Source organism: Paramisgurnus dabryanus, chromosome 5 (genome assembly GCF_030506205.2).
Source record: "Paramisgurnus dabryanus chromosome 5, PD_genome_1.1, whole genome shotgun sequence".
NCBI classification, from domain to species: domain Eukaryota; kingdom Metazoa; phylum Chordata; class Actinopteri; order Cypriniformes; family Cobitidae; genus Paramisgurnus; species Paramisgurnus dabryanus.
In genome coordinates this window covers 19858369-19885702 of record NC_133341.1, presented here as the reverse complement: position 1 = coordinate 19885702, position 27334 = coordinate 19858369, and the positions used below count along the sequence as shown (strand labels likewise).

General features: G+C 38.3%; 1 protein-coding gene across 1 annotated transcript; it reads left to right on the top strand.

Moving 5' to 3' along the window:
* Positions 1–226: 226 nt before the first annotated feature.
* adamts15a (ADAM metallopeptidase with thrombospondin type 1 motif, 15a) lies at positions 227–20433 on the top strand. The gene is made up of 8 exons (XM_065250210.2): positions 227–1514; positions 11415–11547; positions 12683–12850; positions 14641–14927; positions 15555–15732; positions 15962–16137; positions 19193–19368; positions 19587–20433. The coding sequence occupies exons 1-8, from the start codon at positions 570–572 to the stop codon at positions 20398–20400; spliced, it is 2877 nt and encodes a 958-aa protein (XP_065106282.1). The 5' UTR covers positions 227–569; the 3' UTR covers positions 20401–20433.
* The last annotated feature ends 6901 nt before the right edge of the window (positions 20434–27334 follow it).

The window sequence follows — 27334 nt, the reverse complement described above, 5'->3', positions numbered from 1 at the left end:
ATTTTTTTTAAAATCATGCCTAACAATTACAGCACCAAGCTCAGATGCGTTTTTAAACATTGGATTTTAGAGCATATCCCAATTTTTTATTTATTATTATTATTTATTTTTATTCCAAATAATATAAATTCTTTAAACTGTGACATGTTTTATTGTACCCAAACGGACACCTCTCCATATCCCAGATCACTGTTTGCTGTTAAACTAAATAAAGTGGGAGGGAATCCGGCTTGAGGAGCGATACAGACTGATGATACGAGAAGTCACAGGGCTACAAGTATTGCGGGCTTTAACCTCAACAAAAACGCGTACCCAATGAGCGCACTCGAGCACCTCCCCAAAATCTGATTACAAGCTGTGGATGTTTACACATGACGTGCGCGCATAAAGGCGACAGATGAGGAGAGCCGCTTCAGTATACAGGTAGAGCAAAGGGATGGATCACAGACCGGCGGATTTCGCACTTTGTGGACGCGCAAAGGCAACCTTTTAGTGCACCGCATCCTGGAATATTTTACGTGCGAATCTAATAAATAAGTCTCAAAAGTGTTTGAATATCGCGCACAATCATGTTTTTGTTGCTAAGGTCAGTTCTTCTTGTTAATGTGTTTTACGCTCAATGGGAAGCTGTTGGTTCAATGCAGAGTCAGTTTTGCGTACCCGTCAGACTGGATCATCAGAGATTTGTCAAGAACAGTTTATTCAGTGAAGAGAACACGTTGCCACAAAGAGTTGAATTCAAAATAAGCGCATTTGAACAAGATTTTGTACTCGAATTGCAGTCGGACTCCAGCTTCATTGCCCCAAGCTTCTCGTCACAGACAGACGCAACTTCACCGAATTCAGCTGAGAGCGCAGATCTGAGCCGGTGTTTTTACGCCGGTGATGTGAATTCAGATCCACTGTCTTATGCAGCGGTGAGTTTATGCAAAGGCTTGCAGGGTGCATTCGGCTATGATGGCTGGGAATATTTCATTAAGCCGGTTTCCAACGACACCACCGATTGGGACAACGTGGACGCGCATCTTATCAGACGCAGGTCTAACGCCAATCTGAGTGGAAACTCCACGTCAAGATGCGGCGTGGACAATGGTGTGACTCACAGCATTGTACAGTCCTTGGCAAAGTTGAAACACAAGGAAGAGCACGTTAAGAATATGAGCATGTCAGTGCTGAAAAATCGCTCAAAGAGATTTGTCTCCATTCCGCGTTATGTCGAGACGTTAGTGGTAGCCGATGAGTCTATGGCAAAATTCCACGGTGACGACCTGAAACATTACGTGCTGACCCTAATGTCGGTTGCAGCTAAGCTTTACAAACACCCCACCATTCTCAACTCCATCAACGTAGTGGTTGTCAAGTTTATGGTGATTAACGATGAAGAGAAAGGACCCAAGGTTTCCGGGAACGCAGCGATGACCCTGCGTAATTTCTGCACCTGGCAAAAGAAGCTCAACAAGAACAACGACAAGCATCCGGAGTACTGGGATACGGCTATCCTATTCACAAAACAGGTAAGAGTTTCCCACGTTTGGTCAACAGGGGGCAGTCCTCCACGCAGTGATTTTATAGATTGAATCCTTGAATGATCCTGCTAATAGAGCTCGTGGGAATGATATCAAGATGTCTTACAACATGAAAGAAAACTGAACACCACACATGGCCTGCAATATATATTTAATCGATATTAAAAGCAATTTAGACATTATATGTGCTGACAGCTTTAGAGTGCACGGCATAATGCATAAAAATGGTGATTTACCCGAAAACAATAAATTCGTATAGGTATATGGGGCTTTTTGTGTGATATATGTTTTGTGTCTTACTAAGCAATGGGCAGGCTGCAACAAGAGCAGCCTTTTCAGGTAACCTACAGTCGCCATGGGCTTGCCATCATGTTTATGAGAGTTGTTGGGGTCATGGGTCAGGTCTGCCTTGGGGACACTGCCCTCCGTTGGCATGGCAAGTAGGAACGTGCACACTTGATAGATTGATAGAAATGCAATATGGAGTATGGAGAATACCATAAAGGTAACGAAATATGTAACAACATAAAAGATAAAGAAACGAACCTCAACATCGTTCTGCCCTTATTTAACCCCACTGCCTTATTCATCATGCCTCTAATGGGGGACTGACAGATGAAATAAATTATGGGAGCCCAAAAGGCATTGTTTCAATTTATTTCAGCATTCAGTGTTATCAGCTGTTCATCAGAGCGGTTCAACAATGGCCAGGGCAATACCAAGGAGTGGTACAAATATTCAGGATTGGGTCATTCACACAAACTCCTACGTAGCAAATACTCATAATCCACATGTACTCATTCCTAAGCCATTATTTGTTTCTTAGAGACACTCAGCCGTTGCCCGTTCCAAACATGCCATATGAGCGTGTTTGTATCTTCTGGTAATCAGATGCAGTTACACATGACCTGAGCTGACCATCTACACCAGTCATGTCTGCCTGGCCTGGATGGCCGAGGCCAGCTGTAGTGAATCATTCTGCGGGGAGTTAATGTTTCATTGTTTCATCTCCAAAGGGAACTGGTGAAGGATTTTAGCAAGAGAGCACAGTTACTCCCTACATTCTTCCAATGTGTTTAGCACACCCTGAGGACAGAGAGAGAGAGAGAGAGAAAGAGAGAGAGAGAGATCGTGGAGTTTCTTCATGGACTTGGTTAAGTCAGGAGGAGATGGAGAGGGGTTAGAGAGTTGTACTGTACAACTGCAAACATAGCAGAATACAGAACGTGATTATGCAAGTCTTAGACTTTGCTTAACTTCTACAGTTTACTACGACAAAATGGCCAGTGATGTGCAATAATCTTTCATAGTATATTACTGTAATATGTATTGCATTATGCATATTTTTATGACGTTTCTCGTTATTTACATTAACATACTGTATTTTTTGAAAGTTTGTGGTATTGGAACTGTAAAAAAACACTTCCAGTAGTGAAATATTTCTTTGGTAAAAATAATAAGATGATCATGTATTTAGCCAATTTTTTTAGCAATACAGAGTTATTCCTAAGGTAACTTTGCATCTGCCTTTGAATAATATTTGACAGAGCCAAACTTAACAGCCATTTCAGGCTGAAATAGGTCTTTAAAGCATGGTTGCCATGTCCACAGTCTCCCGTGGAATTGCATTAAACTGCATTTCTCAATAAGGTAAGATGATTTAGTTTATAAAAACACAGTGCACTACAAAATAATTTCCACCAAAACTTGTGTGTAATGCATAACAGTGACTGTAAAAAGGGCATTTTAGGTACGTAAGTGTCACTGGGCAAATTTAGTCAGATGTTTGACAGAGGGATGAGATCATTTTACCCTAACATATATATTTTAAAGATGAGTACTGTATGTGTTTTATATCATAATGTAAGACTTTGCGTTTGTGTCAAGATTCTTCACAAGGCAGCTAAGAGCAGTAGGGTAAACGTGACTATGCATTATTATGCACCATTAGTAAAAACAAAACTAAAACAATGTAGATGAAAAAGTTTCCTTACACATTTTCCCTGTTAATGTTTTTTTGTTCAGATTTACTGTCAGCAATTCAGCATGCCAGTGTTCCTGTCCAGAGTGATGGGTTTTATTTATTTTGTCAGTTTTGTGTTCAAAATACATATTAAGTTTTGAAGAAACAATGTTAATAAAAATATTACAAATAATTTTTTACTATTATACATGGACTTTTGTCATTTATTTGGAATTAAGTAGCATTCAGTAGCATTATTAGATTATTATCGTTAAGCAAACTGTAATTACACTACAGTTACTATAGGGGGATTATACTGTAAAACTAATCTACAGTAAAGGTATTATACTGTACAATGAAAGTGTGGTAAGGGCATTATACTGTAAAACACATCTACAGTTATGCTACCAAATGAACCCTAATGATCAATGGCCAGTAACTTGCTTAGATACTGCAACACAATACATACAAAATTGCAAGAGCGAAACTTTGACTAATAACTTCAACTCAGTGGAAACATCTCCACTCAGGATGCTTTTTGCCAGTAAAAATGAGATAATGATTTTGACCGAATGCTCTCGGCATGCATGTTACGTTCATCAAATACTTTCACTTCTCATCACAGGATAAAAACTCAAAGTAGAAATGACTTGTAAATCTAGGTTGATTATACTTCTTGAATTGTAATCCAAATGTTTTTTTCAGTATAAGTGGCGCTGTGGTCCATGTGACTGCCACACACAGGTTGTATTCAGGTCCAAGTACTCACAGGGGACACAAGTTTGAATGTGATCCACGGTCATTTTGCATGTCGTCATTCTGCATGTCGTCATTTAATTAATCTATCATTCACTTAGGGGTGTGCAAAGTTGACGTGGCATTTAGTGGATTCTGCCAAATCAGTGGATTCTGATAACAAAGCGGTATTTCTAAATGACCCAAGGCTGGAATTAAGCACATTTGAAGCAAAGGTATTCGATAAAGATATAATGCATGCCGACAGCATTCAGTCAATATCATTTTCTAATTTTTGATGAAGATGGCATTTAACGCTTTTTGCATCCGAGCTCTTCATATATAAGAATAAAATTAAATGCCTGATGATTATCAAATCATTTGATAACACTCATTTTATCACTTAATATGTTGCATTCAACAAGCCAGTGTATACAGAAGAGAGGATTTATTACACGACTCTGGGAGATACACTAACGGGATGTTTCCTGGGGAGCTTTCCCTAACCACTTATCCAGCTGGGAGCGATCTGACTCTTTGCCCCTCTTTCTTATCGCACCCACCCTTGATCTGTTTCCCATTACTGGTATTTAATGAGAGAGAAGCTGAGGGCATAAAGAGACAGAAATGGGAACTATATAGAGAGCAAACCCACCGTGTCAAGGCCCACCTGCTCCAGAGCTCTGATCCCAGCTGAAGCTTATGGAATCTGCAATTCCAAATGAAACCAGATCTTTCTATCTACACAGCTCTGCTGTGACCACACTCATTTTCCACAGTCATTTTCTGCCAATTTACGCATCAACACCAAAAACGCCAATGGATTATTGTGTGGTTTTATTATTATTTATTAATAAAAGCTTTTAAGTGTCTAAACATGACCCATTGCCATTCACCCAAAATCGCAAGAAAATAAAAATCATACCGGAAGAGCAAATATCCCATTGTTGCAAGGGGGCTTCAAAAAAAGAGTCATAATATACAATAACATAAAATTATAACCATAACAATAATGACTCAAGATGGATTTACAAAGTTTATATAACTACTGTGACAGATTATGAGAGTTGACATGATCAGATCATGATCACAGCGCTTACAACAAAAGTGAGCGTGCAAATTTAAAGCGATAGTTTACCCAAAAATTTAAATTCTGTCATAATTTTACTCACTAAAAATAAAAATTACCCCATGATTTACTCACCATGAAGCCACCTGAGTTAACTATGTCCATCCTTTTTCATACGAACATATATTGTTTTAAATGTCCTAGCTCTTCCAATCTTTATAATAAATGAATATGGGGTCCCCTCAGCTCACTTTTGCGATAGATGGATGCACATTCTTTGGAGCGGACCCCTTATTCATTCATTATAAACATTAAAAAAGCTAGGCAATTTTCAAAAATATCTAAATACGTGTTCGTATGAAAAAAATTATGCTAACTCGGGTGGTTTCAGGGTGAGTAAATCATGGGAAAATTTTCATTTTTGGCCGAACTATCCCTTTTACATAATCCATTTTATGGTGTGGTTTATTTTGTATATTTTAATAATCCAGTTGTTTAAAGCATGTGGTTTTATATTCTGAAGTGATTTTCCCCTACCACTTGGTGAGCCTTACACTGAGCAGCAATTTTTTATTTAAACAATTTTTTTTGTAAATGTAGGTTTCTGTGATTCGCCAGTGCCCCCTGCTGACATGGGGCCCTGGATAAATGCCCAGTAGGCCCCTGTGTGAATCCATCCATGAATATAATCTGCTATGTAAAGGAGTTGTTAAGAATGAAGAGCCAATTACAGCCCCGTGGGAAAATCTTAATATTCTGTTAAATCAACTGGTGCCATAACATTGTTAAGTTCTGCATGTTTAAGAATCTGTTCCAAATAATTAGGGGCACTACTGTATGTAAACTCCCCTCAACGTATGTTAGGTTTTATTTTGTGTTGATTCAACATGAAGTTTGCCTTTTACTTACTTCTATGATGCAAATTGCACTCTTTGTAAAAATATATTTGTTTATTCCAGATTGTAAATAATTATTTTTACTTACATGATGTTTTAATCTAGTGTAGTGCCTTGTTAGTTGACAATGAATCCTTTCTTTTGTAATTTGGTAATAGTAAGCCTGTTGAAATCCTGAAGTAACCATTGGCGACTGAATGGGGCATGTCCAGTCACGTGACAAATTTGAAAAAAGTGTAACTTTATGCAAATTATGAGCGACTTTCGGGAGCGACTACCAATGAGAATGAAGCAGTGGAGTTTACGTCATCCGTCTCTCGTCAGTTAATGGAGTAGATGTTACTCTTTTGTTTATGATAACCAGATTTAGACACGCCTCTTTACGACCTCTTTGAAAGTGATGAGCGACACACAGCGACAAAGTCGCTTATAATGTGAATGTACCTATAAACCGCAATTCTGCGACAGGCAGCTACTATTCCCATAGACCCCCCCCATGTTAAAATGCCCAACTTTACAGTAGAAATAATGTGTTGAAATAATGCCCGGTACAAAAGTGTTTCTGTTCTATACAGCTAATTTTGCCCTTCATGACAACTGTGAGGGGGGTACAATTTTTTGTAACTAATCCATTTAATTCATATTAAGCCTTAAAGTTCTACATAATTAAGGGCGTGGCTACTTAAGTGACATGCAAACTGCCACTGCTGACAATATCGTCAAACTACGGGCATGGTTTCAGCAACCAGCTACTTCAGCTTTACCCACGTCCCGCCTCTTTACTTATTTTCGGTTATCCGCAAGTGATAAGTGGTGACACAATGCCAACATGGCAACTACAGGCCCCACCAACTATTGGCTTTAAAAGTTTTTTAAAATATTTGTCTATAAGTCTATGGTCTAAACATACAACCTTTAAATTTACAATTTTTGTATGCAGAATGAACACCAATGTTCAACACAAACTTATTATTAATAAATGTAATGAATTAGCAACATAGATATATGTTTAATATATCTACCTGACATATAAATTTTAATTCTCAACTATAATTTATAACAGTTTGTAAACCGCAAAACCATTTTAAGCCAAACGGTGACATTAGCAGATAATGCTTTATTGTAGGATGCTGCAGAAACTTTAAAAAATTTTTTTTAGCTTGAGCTCACTGTATTCTTAGGTTCCTATGATGTGAACACATGGGGGTGACTGCAAATTTACATGTGTGAAGGCAGTGCATCTTCAGGGTGTGTTTGTTAGATTTCCTGATGCTCACATACTGTATAATGTTTGCACTTGTTCATATTGGCCTGAAAGGGTTAAACTGGTGAAAATTTGCATTTACGCCACGTACACAAAATTCTGACTGAAAACAAATAAACCCAGAGTGGGGACTTTGTCATTTAAGCAATTCATCATAAATCCCATGAACTCAGCTTATACTATTTATTGCCAAAGTATGACTGCTAGTTCTATCCATTGCTGAAGTTGCCAAAATCAAACATGTTTGCGAGCACAATTCCACATCTGTCTTTCCAAGGTTTCTTCTTAGCTAGCTCTCAAGCCAACACTCTGAATCAACAACTTAGTTATACAAGTCTGCCTCTTATAGGGACATATTTGGTTCAAAATTATAACTTGCCTGGGACCTGTTCACTGTCCCTGAGAGCTTGTTTTCTGCTGCTAGTCATCTGGTACAACAGAAACTTTTTATTATTGAGAAAACCATCTGGCAGCATATTGGGATTTCAAGGAATTTCATTAATATGGCGAAAACTGAGTCTCACTAAGTAATCCAGATGCATTATCTTTAAAATGTAGCAGTGGTTGCAGTATTGAAATTTATTGATACAATACCTGGTGCCAATAATTAAAGTACTTCTAGTATATCAAATTAAGTAAAACAATGGCATAGATAGAAAGTGTGAAGTATGGTACGAGTGAGTGAGACAGGAGAAAGGGGAAATGGGAGTGGGTGAGCAAGCACAGGAGAGAGAGAGAGAGAGAGAGAGAGAGAGAAATGCACATATGGAACAGTTTGGATTGTATAAAGACATAATGAAAATCGTATGTTTGCAATGTTGGATGCCAATTGGGTCAATACTGCTTGTGGAGAGACTGGGTAAATTCCCCACCCCATCCCTTCTTTATCCACAGTTTTGCTATGTATAAAGAGATTTCTGGCCAAACATGATTGAAGAGAAATAGTGAACAGATATGTTACTTGGTATGGGTGCACTGAGCTATAAGTTACATCAGGAAATCAAATAGTCAGATTTCTTCATCAGGCATATGCCCCTATGTGTCGTAACCTTATGTAACCTATTTTACTAAGGCATATCATCATGGAGTCTGAGGGTGGAGTATGTAATGATAATGTAATGATGCACTAAATTATTTATGCAAATTAGGTCATGGTGCAAACATATTTCACATATTTATTTAACATATTTACATGACCTCTGAAACAAATACCTTGTCGAATGTCATGATGTTTTGGTCTTCTAGATGAGGGGAGAATTATTACTTTGTGGTAAACCCAGGATTTGACTCACACCTTCACAGATTAGTAGATTGTAAATTACAGAACATTAAAGGTGGGGTGCATGATCCCTGAAAGCCAATGTTGACATTTGAAATCAAAATACGTAAACAAACACGCCCCTACCCCATTAGAATCTGGACCTTCTTTTGATAGACCCGCCCCACGTTAGCTCAGTGTAGTATAGATATGTTTGAGTGATGATTTGAACTGAGGTAGTTCACTTGTTATTCATTTTGATTATTAGAAATAATCTACTGTTGAGGGTCTATTTTGTCATTGATTATTTGCAGAAGTCTACTGGAAGTTAAGTTTGGGCCATAAAAAGCCGTTTGTTTATGTTGTTGCCGCTGAAACTGTCTTTACCCAAAGCTATAGTTAAAATATGGTAACGGAGCAATTACTTTATGCACTTTTATCAGGCTTACACTATCAGAAAAATGGTCCTAAGCTGTGCTTCTACAAGGGAAGTCCGAGCACCCTTTAAAAAGCTCCTAATACGTACTTAAGGTGTAGAAATGTATTTGGTACCAATCTGTACCTCTTGAGGTACTTATAAGCACTCTTTTGTTCAATATGTACTTCAAAGGTACTAATAAGACCTCTTTAGGTGCAAATGTGTACCACCCCAATAACAGCATTTTTTACCATTTTAGACAATGAGACACACATTTGACCACAAATCATTGATAGGTATGCTGTATTTTCTGGCATTTAGAAGGACAGTGCCATTCTGTTAAAAGTTTTATACTGCATTTATGGTCAAGTTTAAAGCTTCAGTTTTGCTCCTAAATCATAGGAACATATCGTCTTGTGGAGTTGTGAAACAAAATAATCAGTGAATAATACATAACCATGCACTTATTTTTGGCAGAGGCCAAAACATATGTGAATACTTGAAAAAGGCGGCATGTTATCAAAAGGTCATAAAATACTACAGAGACTCATTTATGATTAGCTTCATGATACTTCCTCTGATTTAGCTAAGCTGGATTCCCACAAATCAAGAGATGATGATAAGACAACTAGGTCAAATGGTAAAAAATATACAAAGACCCATAGGCGGTCTTGAACTTAATCCTTGTTCCTAATCGTACATCCATTACACATGAGATTTTGACCAGCCAACAATGGAGATGTGCAATCTATCACACTGAGTTGTGTCCTCAAATTGACACAAGGTGTTTAAAGGAGTTTTTACTGTTAAATAAACACAAAGCTCTTTGACATGTGGTGAGGCTTTAATTTCTGCCATGGCCGGAAAAACGTTCTTCTTTTTAATGTAACATTACTACCAGTCAATGTTAATCTTTTTTGAGAGTTGGTAGACTAGAGTGCTGCACCATGGGATACGGTGGACAAGCAAACCTGTTATTATGATGTTGAGTCAGAAGAGCTCGAAATATATTTTGAACGGTGTAGTGACAAAATATAGGTCAGCGGGAAATTCTTTTGGATTGAGATGCCACGTTAAACCAATAAGAAGCTCATTCAATGCCAAAAATTAGAGATATTTCAGGCATCTGAATGATTTTCTATGCCGATCAAATGCACACTGATTAAAATTCCAGTTTTTTTTGGAATTAGAAATTTATTTTTAACTCTTTCACCGCCAGTGTTTTTAAAAAATGTTGCCAGCCAGCGCCAGCGTTTTTCATGATTTTCACCAAAGTTTAATGCCTTCCAGAAAATTTTCTTCTTTAAATATATAAACATACAATATACCAAATGAAAGAACAGACCCTCTGCTTTCAAACAACAACAACAAAAAAACGTTTTATCCTACCTTCAGTGGTTCTTTTGTAATCAGCTTTTGAATATGGGTAGGTTTCTGCAAAAACACCACATTTTGAGCAAAAAGCAGAGATGATTCAATTTTTGTGATGGACTTTTCATAGAGATCCCATTCAGAGCGATCTTTAAAACAGACACAGACATGCAGCCACTTGTCATAGGGCAATACTTCCGGGTTTAAAAAGTTGCGGTATTGCAGAAAGACGGAAAATCTCGTCATTGGCAGGGAAGCGTTTTCTCAATGGCGGCGAAATAGTTAACAGGGTAAACATCTATGTGCAAGTGTTTTAGGGTGTTTTCATATATAGTTCATTTTAAAAGAACCAAACCCAGTTCACTTTAAGTGAACCAGAAAAGGAACTAGCTGAATGTGAACCCAGTCCTTTTGGTGTTCACAATATAGTAGACTCAAATGAGTACAGAGTTCTTTTTTGGTCCTCTTCAGAACTGAAGTGATCTCAGACCCTTTCTTGTTCACATCACAACTTCATAAGAACTCAGATCCCAGCTTTCTGTGTAGCAGCTGATTTTGATACAACGTCAAAATGACACGCAAAGCGGACCGGGACCTCATTGATTTCACATATCAAAAAGAAATCGAACCACAAAAAAAAACCCAAAAGCGAACCGTACTCAGGCCACCTCTGGATTTGGTCGAGTTCGGTTCACTTTTGGGTCCTTTTAGGAGTGTCTGAGATCACTTGGCTTGTTCACATATACAGCCTGAACTTCTCAGAGACCGTTTGGAGGGCTCAAACGAACTAGGTGTGAAAACACCCTTACACTTAGCTGTATTGTACTATATGTGAACCGTCACAATTTCATTCGTTGAATGATTAGTTCAGAATACAATTAGGATGACAATTTGTTTATCTTTTGCTGATCTAGGACCTGTGTGGAGCCTCAACGTGCGACACACTGGGTATGGCAGATGTAGGCACAATGTGCGACCCCAAGAGAAGCTGCTCTGTGATCGAAGACGATGGGTTGCCATCTGCCTTCACTACTGCCCATGAGCTTGGTAAGTGTAAACAGAGAACTTGGAGAAATTGATTTTAACCATTCTGTAAAACAGTTCTGCTGTCATTTAATTTAAGGGGGACATATCATGAAAACCTGACTTTTTTCATGTTTAAGTGCTATAATTGGGTCAACAGTGCTTCTATCAACATATAAAATGGGTATGAGAACAACCCAGTAACTTAGTTTTAGTAAACCGTTCTCTGCAAGCATGTGAAAAAATAGGTCATTAAAATTTGGCTCTCCTTGTGATGTCAGAAGGGGATAATAGCACACCTTAATCTGCACTATCCAACCACAGCAATGCCATTTAGTGCAGAGATACAGAGAGAGAAAATAATTGACAGCACAATTGACTTTCAATTTTAACAAACCACCATCATGGCGATCAGTGTTTGCATTTCATCTGCTCATTTGCTTTAAAAGGAAACACATTTTTGCTCACACCTACAAAGTGCCAATTTTAACATGTTATAATAAATTATCTATATGGTATTTTGAGCTAAAATTTCACATGCATACATACTCACCAAAGATTTATTTTACATCTTAAAAAGTCTTGTGAAATGTCCCCTTTAAGAGAACTTTCCTGAACAAAATGTATGCTAACACTACTTCTAGTCCAATATCTGGGATAAGTAGTCATTTCTGCATACAAGCTCTTGTGAAGGAAGTCCAGAATACTGTCTCAAAGATGAAGTTCATTCAGTTTAATTGAGCTCTTAAAACATAATCATTTTCTCAGACCTCTCGGGTTTAGTAAAAACCGTTAAGGAAAGATAAGCTCTACCAAAGTGGCTTAATTCCATGTGGGAAGCCTCATAGGCGGTTTGGGTAAAGTTTCCCCTCAAGGCCACGGAGGAAATGTGGCGAGCTTTTGGAAGAATTGCAAGAGTTCTTCAATATAACTGTGGCCTGACTGCTGACAGGAAAATTTGACCAAAACTATTGGACCCGTGAAATTAAACGCTAAAATCGGAATTCACATTTGCATGTCATTTCTAGAGATGCTCCATTTATATCAGCGTTCAGTGCTGACACTCATAACATTTTGTTCTGTTTGCTCTTTTTCCTCCCCTCTCCATGTTCCCATCCTTTCTCCAACATTATTCTCCTGTTTGACTCATCCTCTACAGGACATGTCTTCAATATGCCGCATGACAATGTTAAGGCATGCGAGGAGGTATTTGGCAAGCTGGAGGACAATCACATGATGTCTCCCACTCTGATCCGGATTAATCGCACCAGTCCTTGGTCACCATGCAGTGCTGCCATTATCACAGATTACTTGGACAGTGGACATGGTAAATAAAAGAAAGCGACATTGTGAATTTTCTAGACCTAATTTGCCAAAAACTACACTTTTGGAGGTACTACATGTATTTGCAGGAAAAAAGTACCTAGAAGGTGCATATCTGTACCAAAACAGAACATATCTTTTTAAAAGGTACCCTCCCACTGACAACTTTTGAACCTTTTATCAAAGAGTGTAGCTGTATATTGGTAAAAATATGTGGTTAGATAGTTACTAATATTTACATCTCCATACATGTACAATAGTAGAAACATAATTCTAGTGAGAAAAACATCTCTGATAATGAAGTTCATTGAGTTTAACATGGGTTTGAACCAGCTATGTGCATGTGTGTGTGCTCAGGGCTACATAGGGTGATGGAAGTGCCTGGGTTTAGCATGTCAGTGTTAGTGGGCAACTCCTTGCAAAGGTCATCCTTACCATGAATAAAGTTTAGCAATGTAGCATCCAATGTAAAAATGAACTGTGGTTAAAGGTGGGTTGCACTATAAAAAAAAATGCTTTGAAAAAGGGAGTCTGGCCAGGTACCAAGACACACTTGTAGCCAATCAGTAGTAAGGGGCGTGTCTACTAATCTACATCGTTGCCTTGGTTGCGTATGAAGTTCCAGATTCTATTGGGGGTAGGGGTGTGTTTGTTTAGGTGATTTCAAGTGTCAACATTGGCTTTAAGGGATCATGCACCCCGCCTTTAATGTTCTGTAATTTACAATCTACTAATCTGCAAAGGTGTGAGTCGAATCCAAGTTTACCACAAAGTAATTTTATGTGATTTTCCAAACAGATTGAGTGTGTATTTCAGACCACAGTATCTCATCCATAACAGAGTTTGGTCAAATCTAGAATGATGTTTTTTTTCCTCTTACTACACTTCATAAATTTTTTATATTTTAAACATTAATATTTTTATTTTCATAAGACCCGTTACCTCATACTGAACTCTCATGTGGATATCAATATTAGACTTTTAAAAGATTTCTAGGGGCGGGGGTTAAATATATTTCAGAAAAACATATTAAGGTGTCATTTCCCCAGACTGGGTGCTCTGAGATTATGCATTACAAATGTAAATATTGTAAGAAGTTTATTTTTACTGAGACATTTCAGGGTTCGAATGTATTCATAATACTGGAATTGCCCTGGTGCTTTCTTAAAGTCTCTGCAAAGAAACAGGCATCCCAAGGTCAGCTACTGTAAACTACCAGCACCATTTTTGTGATCTAAGGCTTTGTTGAAACAGTTTTGAATGACATAACTGGGACTGACGTAAGAGAGTCTGAAGTGTTTTTGTGAAGATTTATTACAGTGAGGTCTTTGAGGGATTCAGAACTATTCACAGGGCTGGAATTTGATGAAGACATGTATATATACATTTTCATCTATCATAAACATATTCCAGGGCATATATATTATGACCACATTTTAATCACCTAGTAGTCATACCTTAGTTTGGGTATTTAAAAGTTGAAGTGCTTAGTAATGCATCTGGGAAAATGATTGTATGCAAACAAAACTAACTTATATTTGGAAGTGTGTCATTATTTAAGTATAAGTATAAAACCAGGCATTTACAGTATAGCAGCAACAGTTAGTCTCTTTCTAACTAAATATTTTTTGCTGGTATTCAGATTGCAAAATTATAGACATTGTTACAAAGTTAAAATTGAAAAGATAAAGAAAAGTATTTGGACAATTTTTATTTGGACGACGTTGAACTTTATAAATGATATCCAAAGTAATTTGTAATGTAATGTACTGTTATTAACTGTCATCTATCTAGGTGACTGTCTGCTGGACCAGCCTCAGAAACCTTTAGCTCTGCCAGATGTGCTTCCTGGTGCATCATACGGTCTAGAGCGGCAGTGTGAGCTTGCGTTCGGAGACGGTTCGAAGCCGTGCCCCTTCATGCAGGCACCATGTCAGCGCTTGTGGTGTACCGGAAAGACCCGTGGCCAGCTGGTGTGCCAGACGAGGCACTTTCCATGGGCTGACGGAACCAGCTGTGGAGATGGAAAGCTTTGTATGCGGGGCACATGTATAGAGAAACAAGATATACCCAAAACTAAGGTAATACATTAACTGTATCTGAACATGTCTCAGAAACTCACTATGAATAGTTTCTGGTGAATGTGTTTCCTTGCTTTATTAATACAGTAACTTGTTCGTTTTTAGACTACAAAAGGGGTCCCATGCAATTTGGCAATAAATACCAATTTTATGAGGTGGTTTTATTTCATAGGAATCTGTTAAATTAATTCGTACATTTCAATACAAGTAGATACATTTTCCCATGAGATCATGTTGATTTTTCCTACCTGCAAATTACTTGATCACAACATGTTTTAGACCTTTACATCTGTATTTAATGTTGGCCTACAGGTTAATAGCAGTTGCGAACGGGGTCATAGATTCACACATGTTGTTTTGGTCATGCTCACTTACAGTATCACACTCTTCAATTCACGGTCTGTTGCAGACGGGGAATTTAACAACCAATTTGTTGAATTAACCCAGTGGCCCCTTTAAAGAAATCACATCGCAATGTGATTGATATCATGTGACCACAACAAAGATTTTACATATGGATGTGAACCTGTTAAACATGCTTCTCACGGCCTGTTTCAATGGTTTATTTGCCCTGTTGCTTAGCAATGTAGCGAGTGACGTACTTTATTTTTTGCTTCCTTCATTTAGGTGGATGGCAGATGGGGTAAATGGGGCCCATTTGGAACCTGCTCCAGAACATGTGGAGGTGGTGTACAGCTGTCAAAAAGACAGTGTGACAATCCAGTGCCGGTTAATGGGGGGAAATACTGCCAGGGAGTGAGAGTCAAATACCGTTCCTGCAACCTCACGCCATGCATTGACACAGGTTTTAAAACTCTTTCAGAAATGTTATTCATTCATATAGTACCAAACAATATGTTTTATTACATAATGGAAATATTTTTCTTATGAATGCCTGCATTACATTAAACATGTACCTAATTATATTGATTTAGAGTTTAAGCTTTTTTTCTGTGCTACTATTTAAAGTCCGGCAGATGATAAACATCAATCTATCGTTTATAATGGTTTCTGTCACCATCTTTTTTCTGTAGACAAGAGCTATCGTGAGAAGCAATGTGAAGCTTATAACGGCTTCAGTCTGAACACTAACCGGCTCACTCCATCTGTGGTGTGGGTGCCAAAATATTCCGGTGTGTCCACTAAAGATATGTGCAAGCTGATCTGCAGGGCAAATGGAACAGGCTACTTCTACGTGCTCGCCCCAAAGGTAAGCAATAAGAAAATGTTAATAGGTACTTTCCATGAACAGGTTACCAAACAGGACATACAAAGCAGGGCATGAAACTCATTATTTCAACAAATGAACAGTGAAAGAATTGTGATAAAATATTAATCAACCTCAGGAGATCAACTAAATACTATATAAACAGTTTTGTTTACTATTAATTTTTCAATATGTCTGTCTTAGTCCTTTTATCATGTGTGGGGAGGACAGAACCCAATTGCAGGCAGCTCATGACAAAATTCTTTAAAAAATTACTGAAAATCGAGGGGGCAAAGGAGGACAACAAAATCAAACAATAAACATGGCAGGGCAAGAATACACACGACGGCACCCGAATACACACAGCGATCCAGCACAATACAGCAGTCATAATGCCATTAAATAGGGAACGAGGACAGACAGGTGCAGGACGTAAACTTATAAAGAATAATTAACATGGAAACAAAGGGGCGGGGTCAAGACTTAAAGGATTACTCCATTTTCTTAAAAAAAAATCCAGATAATTTACTCACCCCCACGTCATCCAAAATGCTGATGATTTTCTTTGTTAAGTCGAGATAAGTTTTTTGAAGAAACAATTCCATGATTTTTCTTAATTTAAGGGCGCACTCACATTATCCAAACCATGCCCCAGCGCGATTGTCACCCCTCCCTACTAGGGTTGTTGCGGTGACAGAATTTTCCCACCGGTTAATCAGCGCATGACAAACCCGGTGATACCGGTTTCACCGCGTGGGAGGGGCTTATAAATGCACATACAGACGTGCGCATTTTACTTTTACTTTTGAATTAGATGCAACTGTTGTTTAAATCCAGCGCTTGCGTACGCTGCGTTAAATCGTGTATGAATTTGCGTGCAATCGCGAGTGCAACAGCTGGTTTAAGTGCTTGAGTCAATGTGCACAGGTACTTCTGACAGAAACCCGCCAGTCCCAAGCAGAGCAACCGGCTATTCCTCCATAAAGCGCTGCTTGAATGATGGGTTTATTATTATTCTTAATGAAAAACAAAACAACAAAACGATCTCACTTATATTTAACATCATATATGTATATTATAACAAAAACGAGTAAGCACGCGACTTCTGCCATGATCGTCTGGTCAGTAAGCTCGCCGCAGTCTGACAGGAAAAAATTCAATCTGACACCTGCTGCTCTGCTCTGATGCGGTTTGGTTTGGATAGTGTGAGTGCGCCCTAATAGACTTTTTTGGACCCCAATAGTCTACAGTTTAATTGCAGTTTTAAGCTCTAAACGATCCTAAACGAGGCACAAGGGTCTTATCTAGCAAAATACAATATAAGCACTTTTGAACCCACAACTTCTCATCTTGCACTAGCCGTGACGCGCCAGTGCAACCTCACGTAATGCGTCATGACGTTAAAAGGTCACTTGTCACATATGTGAAATGCACATTTGAGGACCATTTTAAACAACAACTGACACAAATACATTAATTAGTATCATTGCGAATACAACAACGTTGGAACGGTCTTCTTTCTCCACATTTACTGAAGATAAATATCCATGAAATAATAAACATATTACTAAAGTTATGCTATTAGAGCAGTATGTTTGTGTTGAATATACCTGGCTGTTTTACGTTTCAGATATCACTATGAGTAAAATGATCAAACAGGAATGATAAAGATACAGTGTTTCCGCTATATACATTCAACCGTGGCGGCCCGCCACGCCTAAAACATCCCCGCCACGCCTGCGGTTGTGGATAGAAGGGATACAGCAAACGAAATCTCGCCGGATGAGCACTGTTTTATCCTAATCCTTCACCCAAACACAACTCTAAACACAAAATTTCACAGGATTGTAGGATGTATTTGTATCTCATTTAGCTAGAGCCGCTGTTTTCATCCTAAAAATCCTACCTCCAAATCTAATCCTAAACTTTCCGGCATTTTCTGTATACCTTCTAGACAAAACCCACAGCGGCAGCTCGCAAAATAAATAAAGCTACCGAAATGTCCGCCCTGCCAGACTGGCTGTCTTAAAGAAATAAATTCCTTTCTGGATTCGCGTTGTTCACTCATTTATAATAAATAAATCTCCTAAAATATCATAATTTCCCCCATGGGTTTAGTTTCATGCACAAATAGATTTAAATCAACAGATCATGATTAGGCTACGTCTTTGAGAAATAATAATAAAATAAATAAGCCTACACAAAATATTTTATAATTATCAGATTGACAAAACGAATTAAAAAAGTATTTGAGTTGCTGTTCTTTTTTTTGTGACGCGCTGTTAAACCAAAGCAGCAGAAAACACGTCATGTTTTTAATGATTTTAAATAAGCACAAGGTTTTCTCATTATTGTGAGATTACACAAATAAAAATACACAATTTTCAGTTTCGAATGTTATTTTACTTTTATCTGTATGGCAATAAATTAAGGGTAATTTAAGGTGCATGGTCATCACGCGTATTCTGTTCACCGGCGCATATACACGGACGCAGCGCGGGGCTGCGAGAAAAGACATGATTAAACTTTCGATTTAACATATTACAAGTTTTTTTGACATTCATTTGGAATCACTGTACTCATAGTATCAACTTATCTGGCCATTAGTTATTCAGAATATGGGCTATAAACGCAGCGCACTGCTGACCGCTTAGCTGTCAGTCAATCTTCTGTCAGTCGTCCCTCACAAGGTTTCACATTAAATGATAACATGTTTGTCAAAAAAACAAAAGGCTAAACACTGAATACTACTTAAATGGGACTGCAAGACATTAATAGTCGAATCTGTTTGGAAGGAAACTTACATTATTCCCGTGGAAGAGAAGGACGATGGTAATAAAAACTTGAGGCAGACAGACTGTTTCATCTGTTTTCAGACGAAACAACAGGGTCGGGGTACCCGCGAGTGAAACTCCTAATATTGTACAAATTAAAAATATGTGGGGTGCAATCTGAATCATCAAGTTTTGCACAGAATGATTGTCTCATGTCACCATATAACGCTACACATTTAACCAACACTGCTGGCCATTCATTGGATCTCCTCTGTTACTTATAGGTTGTTGATGGGACACCATGTTCTCCTGACTCCTCATCAGTATGTGTGCAAGGCAAATGCATCAAAGCAGGCTGTGATGGGAAACTGGGCTCCGACAAGAAGTTTGACAAGTGTGGTGTATGTGGAGGAGATAACAAGAGCTGCAAGAAGGTGTCAGGACTTTTTACTAAGCCAATGTGAGTAACCATACAGGATCATGGTGCACTATGCTGATCATCAGGGCTTGTATGTTATATTTTATTTAATTTATAGTGCCTCTAAACACATATGGAATTGTTATGGTTTTCATGAGCTCTGAGGACCGGCATACATACGTTATATTACAAAAATACTGTAGAGAAAACTGGATATTCCAAACACATTCTAATCATTTTTCTGACCTTTCTCTTCTCAGACATGGTTACAACTTTGTGGTCATGCTTCCCATTGGAGCTGCCAACGTTGACATAAGGCAGCGTGGCTATAAAGGAATTTTGAGTGACGACAATTACCTTGCTGTGAAGAACAGCCAGGGCAAGTACCTGCTAAATGGAAACTATGTGGTTTCTGCCATGGAGAAGGATATTCTGGTGAAAGGCAGTTTGCTTCGCTACAGTGGAACCGTTGGTTCCTCTGAGACTCTGCAGACAGTAAAGCCTCTGGGTGAGTCCCTGGTGGTTGAGGTGTTGTCTGTGGGCAAGATGACACCTCCACGTATCCGGTATTCATTTTACCTACCACGGGAGAGCAAGGAAAACAAAATGCAAAAGAAGGAAGAAAGGGCACATGCCGAAAACAGCGTTCTTAGGGAAGAGGGAGATAAAGTTGGAAAAAAGGCAGACCTTCTCAAGGACAACATCTCACCGCCTTACGCCAAAGAGAACCTCCCAACACCAGCTAAATGGGTGGCAGGAGGGTGGGATATGTGCTCTGTTACATGTGGCAACGGCCTCCAGAGGAGGTTGCTCCAATGTCTCAAAGCAGATGGTGGACCTGGCATTGATTGTGACAATAAACAAAAGCCCAGTGTCATCCGGGTATGCGGAGACCCTTGTCCAATGTGGGAAGTGGGCGAATGGTCGCCCTGCTCCAAGACCTGCGGGAAGGGCTTTAAACGGCGCATACTTCTTTGTGCTACAAATACAGGACACCTGGTGCCCAGGGAGCAATGTGCAGGCAAGAAGAAGCCACAGGAGCTGGACTTCTGTTCACTACCACCTTGTAAATAAACCTTCTCCTTTTACTATTTCCGTTTTGTCAAGATTAATTCAATCTTTCCAACAGAGGAAAGATTGAAAAAAGACTATAGTTTACGTTTTCTAATCTATCACAAGCAAGTCATGAGACCAACTGCCTTGAACACAAATGCAAATAGTATTCTACCTCTAACTGTAAACCAATGAATTGAATACTTGTAAATTATTTGGATGAGACCAAATTCATAATCATGAATGGCATGAACTTTTCTATGGCCAAAGAACTAAAACGTGCATACCGTGATGCTGCCTTTTTTTAGCTTATGCAAATGAGGCGTTCACACTGCGATGACAACTATAACTATATTAGCGTTCACACTTAACGGACAATAGCGATAACGTTATGTTAATTCTTAACTCACACGCTGCAGTGTTACAGTCACAAAAATGGATGTAGATGACCTGCTGTTGCTTCACCGCGCTGGCATGCAAAGCATGTATCTTCCAAACGTACTCATAATATATAAAAATCACATCTTACCAACTGTTACCGTCTTTAATTTGGACTTTGAACCGCACTACAATAGCCAAACAGTCGTGGGGCAGTCGTGGCCTAGTGGTTAGTAGGGTTAATTTTAGCAATTCCGATGCCAATTGCGCTTAGCCAATTCGGTTCTTATCGAATCCTGGTTCCGATTCCAATATTTTTGTGAGAGAAAAAAAGAGCAGATACTTTCAAGAATTTTTATTTATTCCTGCCACATTTAGTCTGTAACTAAATGTACAGACAATAAAATTCGTCTAAAAATGACATTTAAAAAAAAGTGCCAGAATGAATGGTACAAATTGCAGAGCTCTCAAGTTTTATCAGAAGTTTGGAGTGAGATTAGGGCAGGGCCATTAAGGTATTTGCAGCAGTTGCCCCTCGGCCCACCCAATTTGATCAAGTTTGTGCTATAGCAATTCAATTTTACTTCTTGTTCATAACTGACAAGCACAAATAGAAATTCTAACAATTGGTAAGTCTGATAAAAGACAGAAAAATTCATTAAAATAAAATATTTTTATATAGCCTATTTAAAAACTACAAATGTATCCAAATTAAAATGAATTGTGTGAGTAGCACGAGAGCGATTTGAAATCGGACTCCTCCGTATGATTTGTAAAAAGGTCTTGTGGTACTTTGATGTCATGTGTTTCTCGGTTCTTGCAGCAACAGCGTAAAGTTGAGCACATCTAAAAACTCGAGACAGCTATGAACTCCCGGTGGAGAACTTGCGTATGCCTGCACCTCATCAATTATTTGTATATAGAACAAAAAGTTATTTCTTACTCCTCAGCGTGAGTGTGACGAAGTGTGACGTGTGAACTGGCGTCTTTGTCTAACAAGAGAGAAGTCCGTTTATCCAGAAGTATGCGGCTTTAATTCGACACGGTACATTCCTTCAGATTAACGCTGTGTTGAAGCAAATGTTTCATCATATTAGAGGTACTGCCTCCCTTACACGAAATATCCTTACCACCATTATGTATTGCACATGGCAATACCACAGTCTTTTTTCACAAAGTTTAACCAAACTTTTGAATGTTTGCTGCGGTCAGTAGTGCCAAGTGTATTGTTCAATGAGAGAAGGTTTGTCGCAGGTCCTGGCAGATGGATACAACTGTAAAACGTTCACTGCTGTTTGCCGTGTGAGAATTACTGAAAGAGTCAGGAATCGATAAACAGTATAAAAATGCGCCCGTTATATCGACCCCCCCCCCCAAAATAGAACCAAGTTCTCGACACCCAACCCTAATGGTTAGAGTCCTAATGATAGCCCTTCAACAAGGCACCCTTCACCCAGTTGCGCCCTGGGTGCTGCAGTGATAGATGCTTACTACTCCGGGTATGAATGTGTCACAACTGGGATGGGTGAAATGCAGAGGGTAAATATCAAGTATGGATCTCTTGAACAACATTCAGAGATTATATTTGGCAGTATGTTTTATCATTCATCAGCTGAAAATGGTTCCAAAACGGGTCCATACGATAATTGTTCCTTGTATCTTTATCATTATAGGTGTGTTGTGTGAACTCAACTTTTGTCTTTAATTTAGAACGATTTTTAAAACTATATTTTTTGTAGTTAAAGTTATCATTGTCGTCCAATGTGTGAATGGCCCAGTTTACACCTATTAAGCCCTGGCTGGACAAATGCATTGCTTTTAACAGAATCCTTTTTTTTTTTTACAAACAAGGGGTACTTTTGTGTACTTTTGTGTGTGAGCAATTGATGTTTGAAATGACCTTTAATGAATGCTTGCAGTGGAGCAAAGCCCAAACACTGATATACTCCATCTGGGTTAACAGAAACATTCCACAGGGTATATAATAAACTAGCTCAAGAAATGCCCATGTACTGCATGAAACTGGCTGCGACTCTATAAAGCACAGAACCCGGCGGATAGAGTCCTGGGAAAGTTATCCAGGGAGCTGTCTGCTATAACCAGACAAATCATCCAAGGATGAACCTGGACTATTTGTAGAAAATGTTAATATTTGTAAAAATTGTTTACTTTAATACAGTAGTTTATCGTACGTTATCAACTACATCCAAGCAGCGCTATCCTTTCACATGCATGAGATTTTAGTGGAAGTACAATCTACGGGGGCCTAAACCTAAGCATTTTTGCAACTCACAAGCTCAAGTAGAGCGAAGAAGCAGGATGCATGTTTTACATCGTGCAAATAAATGAAATCATTGGTGTAGCATTACGATTTGTAGCCTTCTTAGGCAGGCACAGCTATTTTCCATCATGCCCTTTCATGCAATCCAACGATTCATCTTTACCACATCAGTAATTCAGAGGGGCCATTATGACAAAGTACAGATCATTGAAATATTTCAGTCTTAAGAGATATATTAGCCCCTTAAAATGAAACAGCAGAAAGACAGCTTTGGGTATACAAGGCCTGCGTCTTATCACTATGTGTGTGTTAGCATGTTTAACTCCCCTTAGTCTTTCTCTCATGTCTAGTTATCTCCCAAAAGTCCTCGCTGATATTGTTGCTCAGCATACCATGGCCAGTGTACATCTTGCTGTCAGCCAGGTTTTATATTGCCAAAAACATTCCCTTCTCATCCAATTTTCTACCAGAGTAGTGTTGTTGTAATGCTGTTTATCTTACATGCCCCCTTCTTTTCGACCACTGAGCCAGAGGTGCAGCTGCTACGACCGTGCCCTGTCTGGTACAGTTGCCATTTTAACTAAGTTATTATTTCTATTAATGAATTTTAAGAACTGGTGGCAGAAGGTTGTATAGTGTCGTGCCCTGCTCTTAGTGGCAACATTTTTTTTGTATACAGTAAAAAATACGCCCAACGTTTTTCATTTGTGATCAAGGTTCTTAAGAGTGACCATATCGTCCATCTAAAAGATGGTTTGTGTATTACTTTTTTAATGCATATTTTTCTTTTGCGCTTTTGTACAGCAAAAGATTTCAATGTCCTGCATGGGCTTGTATACCATGTATACATCCATCTGGCTGTGCACAAGTCATGTAAATACCTATTATGTCTTGTTATACTTAAATATATTTTTTTTCTTGTCAATGCTTCTAGGTATTTATTCCAAATAAAACATTTAGAAATATTTTGCTGGGCTCTTTGTGTCATAATTGTCTCGACTGTACGTACACAAATTAAAAAACTGAAACATTTTTGTACTCCCGAGGCAGAGAAAGGAGAGAAAAATGGAAAACAGAGGTAATATTTTAAGCAGTCGAATGCAACAGCTGTATGCTCATCGTCTCAGGCCTTTTAAGGCAGTACTGTATATAACTTGGAGAAAAGTGTCAGAGCTGTGCATTGTGGGTATTGAAACAAACTAGGGTTATTACATCAAGCAGAAAGCATTGTTATGTCAGTGGCCAAAATGACCTAAATAAGACAGCATGGACTATAAAACAAGACCGTATAATAAGGAACACTTTTAAAATGCCTATAGTGCAGTGTTTCTACTGGAGTGTTTCCCAGCTTGTTCTGGAATTGTGTCTTGGTAAAGAAGAGTGCAATGCAAGAGATTATACAACATTATACAAATCATGAATTTCATCAATTGATAGCCTTGAGTTTTTCATTTAAGTCATAATTTCTCTTTTATAGGTTTAACAAATCAGAATCTAAAGTACCCTGTGGAAAAACTCTACAGTCATATTGAACCTTAAAGAAATATGCTGTTATCAGATGTCATTTTAATGCCCTGATCTTTTCACAGACCTTTAAAGGGATAGTTCACCTTAAAATGAAAATTCTGTCATAATTTACTCATCCTCATGTTGTTATAAACCTGTATGAATTTCTTTTTTCTGATAAACACAAAAGAAGATATTTTGAGAAATGATGGTAAACACACAGCAGATAGTTACCATGAAATTAATGGGTACTGTCAACTGTGTGCTTACAATCATTTATCAAAATACTTTCTTCATCAGTTATCACAATATTTCCAAAATATTTTTTTCCTATGGAAGTCAATGGTCACTATCTGTTTTGTGTTTACCAATATTTCTCAAAATATCTTCTTTTGTGTTCATCAGAAAAAAGAAATTCATACAGGTTTAGAACAACATGAGGAGGAGTAAATGATGACTGAATTTTTATTTTAAGGTGAACTATCCCTTAAACAGTGAATTGTAAGATCAGGTTATGGACGAATGGGAAGAATATTGCTTTATGCTTTATTTGTCAAAATACCCTCATAACCACCATCTACTGTTTCCTATACATATTAACAGAAAAAAAAAGGGAATACAGGTTTGGGCTTGAAAATAAACCACTATCCTAATATCCTTACCCGTAAACCTTTGCACTCATTTTTTGGGATCTCATTCTCACTTAAATGTTGGATAAAGAGGAGAATAATAAACGGGGAATATTCTCTGTAAAAGCGATAGTCATTAGTTTTTGTTGGATGAACTGATAATGTTTTTCCTATTAATGCTGGTCATGACAAAAACCACAACCCAAATTATCTGGCAGGGATGCATGCGTAGCAATTTCTGTGCTCGAACTTTTGAATACTGTACAACAACTTTCCTTTGACCTGCATGTTGCCCAACAGCATTTACATTGACATGTAATCATAAGGAGACACTTTTATCGGAAATGACTTACAAATGAGGAAAAGTACTTGATGTACAGTACAGTATGTACAGGAGCCCATAATATTAGCAGGAAAACAATAACAGTAACAATAGTTTTGATATAAACCAGAGTAGAAGAGAAACTGGCAGAAATGGAAATGGAGATGAGAAAAACAGATTTTAATTCAAAGGTGATTTTGTTAATGCTATGGGATTAAATTCTTATAGAAGACACATGTTTTCTATCAAGGATTACTTGATGGTTGTGGTCATCTTAAAGGGATAGTTCACCAAATAAAATTTAATTCTGTCATAATTTACTCAACCTCATGTTGTTACAAACCTGTATAAATTTCTTGGGAAGCATCAACGCTTTTGCCCCGTGTGAATGTCCCGTGACTGTATAGAGGATAGGAGGGAACATAATCTAGACCTGTAGGGCTGTGCTAAGGTCAACTCCATATTTGTATTATATTTTTATTTTTATTAAACTTCCCTTGTCCACTTCACAAGTGGAATGCACTTCAACATGGCAGTGGAGAATTCCCAAGGGGAAGGGCTTGGGGAAGTTCATGAGTGAGTGTCTAAAAGTGGAGTGGCACGCATCCTCAAACACCAACATCAAAGCCATTATGTGCTATACACATTTAGTGTATAGTGCAGTTTTTGTTTCAGGGTAAATACACTACTTGGTTTCTTGTGTTATATACTGTACAGAAAAATAAGTGTGTTAAATACATTTTACTTGCAAAGCAAAATTTGTGCAGTTGCAACAAGATTTTTGGCCAAATATTTTCTCAGACCGGTCCCATATGGTGAGTCATCCTGCTTTCTGAGCTAAGTAATGAGAGCACTGAGTAGGGACCCATTTCACTGAACTGCAGAAGCACAAAGGTTGTTTGCTAGATATTTGCACTAAATTAAACTGCATTAATTTTATCATCAGCCTCTTATGGTCTCGAGATTGTTTAAGCTGGGCAACATCATCAAAGTTTTTTCAAGAATTATCTGTCCATTGTTCTTTACATCTGTCCTTTAAACTTTCCTGCATGACTCCATCAACTAGGCAGACAGAAAGATTTCTTTTTGAAGAAAAGTGAAGTATTTCTACACTGGAAATGGGACCTCTGCATTTAACCAATCCCAGTGAGTAGTAAACACACGCACTGCAAGTGGTAAACACACGCATTGGGATAAACGTGGCATGCTCAAGGGCACCTCACTTGCAACCCACCAGTCGTTAGGATCAAACAGGTTACTTTTGGGTTACAAGCAAGACTCTATTAACTATTAGGACACAATTTTTTAAAGTTTATCAATCTGTGTGTACCAAGGGGTGGCCAAATGTCAGTGCACAGTCACATGAATTTTAGATTTTTATTTAAACATCTTAACTCCCTCTGATGTTCCCGACACATTAGAGCTCCGCAATAGATCAAAGATGAGCAGAGCTTTTAGCTGGTCTACAGCATGTCATAGTAATCTCAGATGACTATAATTCCTAAGATCTCTAAATTGCAAGACTATGCTGTTGATCTCACGATAATTTCTCAAAGCAGAAGTTTATTCTACTCCCCCTGTTTTCTGTTGGTTCATTTGTCTGTTCTCTCGCTGCCTTGGATGGTATAGTTTAACTCACCCTGCGGCCGTTGACTCTTTTAAATGACTTCTTAAGTGAAGATTTAAAATTTTGTACTGCTTGGAGAAGCAAATGAAATAGGTCTCCTAAAAAAAAACACGTCTGCCACTGTTCAGAAAACAGACAGTACCGCCCTGAACTCATGCAACTTGTTCAGCCGAGTCTGGCTGGTTGGGATCCCTGAAGGCACAATGCAATGT

Bases quoted from the DNA above. Each gene is read 5' to 3' on its own strand.
- adamts15a (XM_065250210.2), top strand. From the start codon at position 570: ATGTTTTTGTTGCTAAGGTCAGTTCTTCTTGTTAATGTGTTTTACGCT. The intron at 1,515-11,414 runs GTAAGAGTTTCC...TTGCTGATCTAG, and splicing joins CTATCCTATTCACAAAACAG to GACCTGTGTGGAGCCTCAAC. The intron at 19,369-19,586 runs GTGAGTAACCAT...TTCTCTTCTCAG, and splicing joins GGACTTTTTACTAAGCCAAT to ACATGGTTACAACTTTGTGG.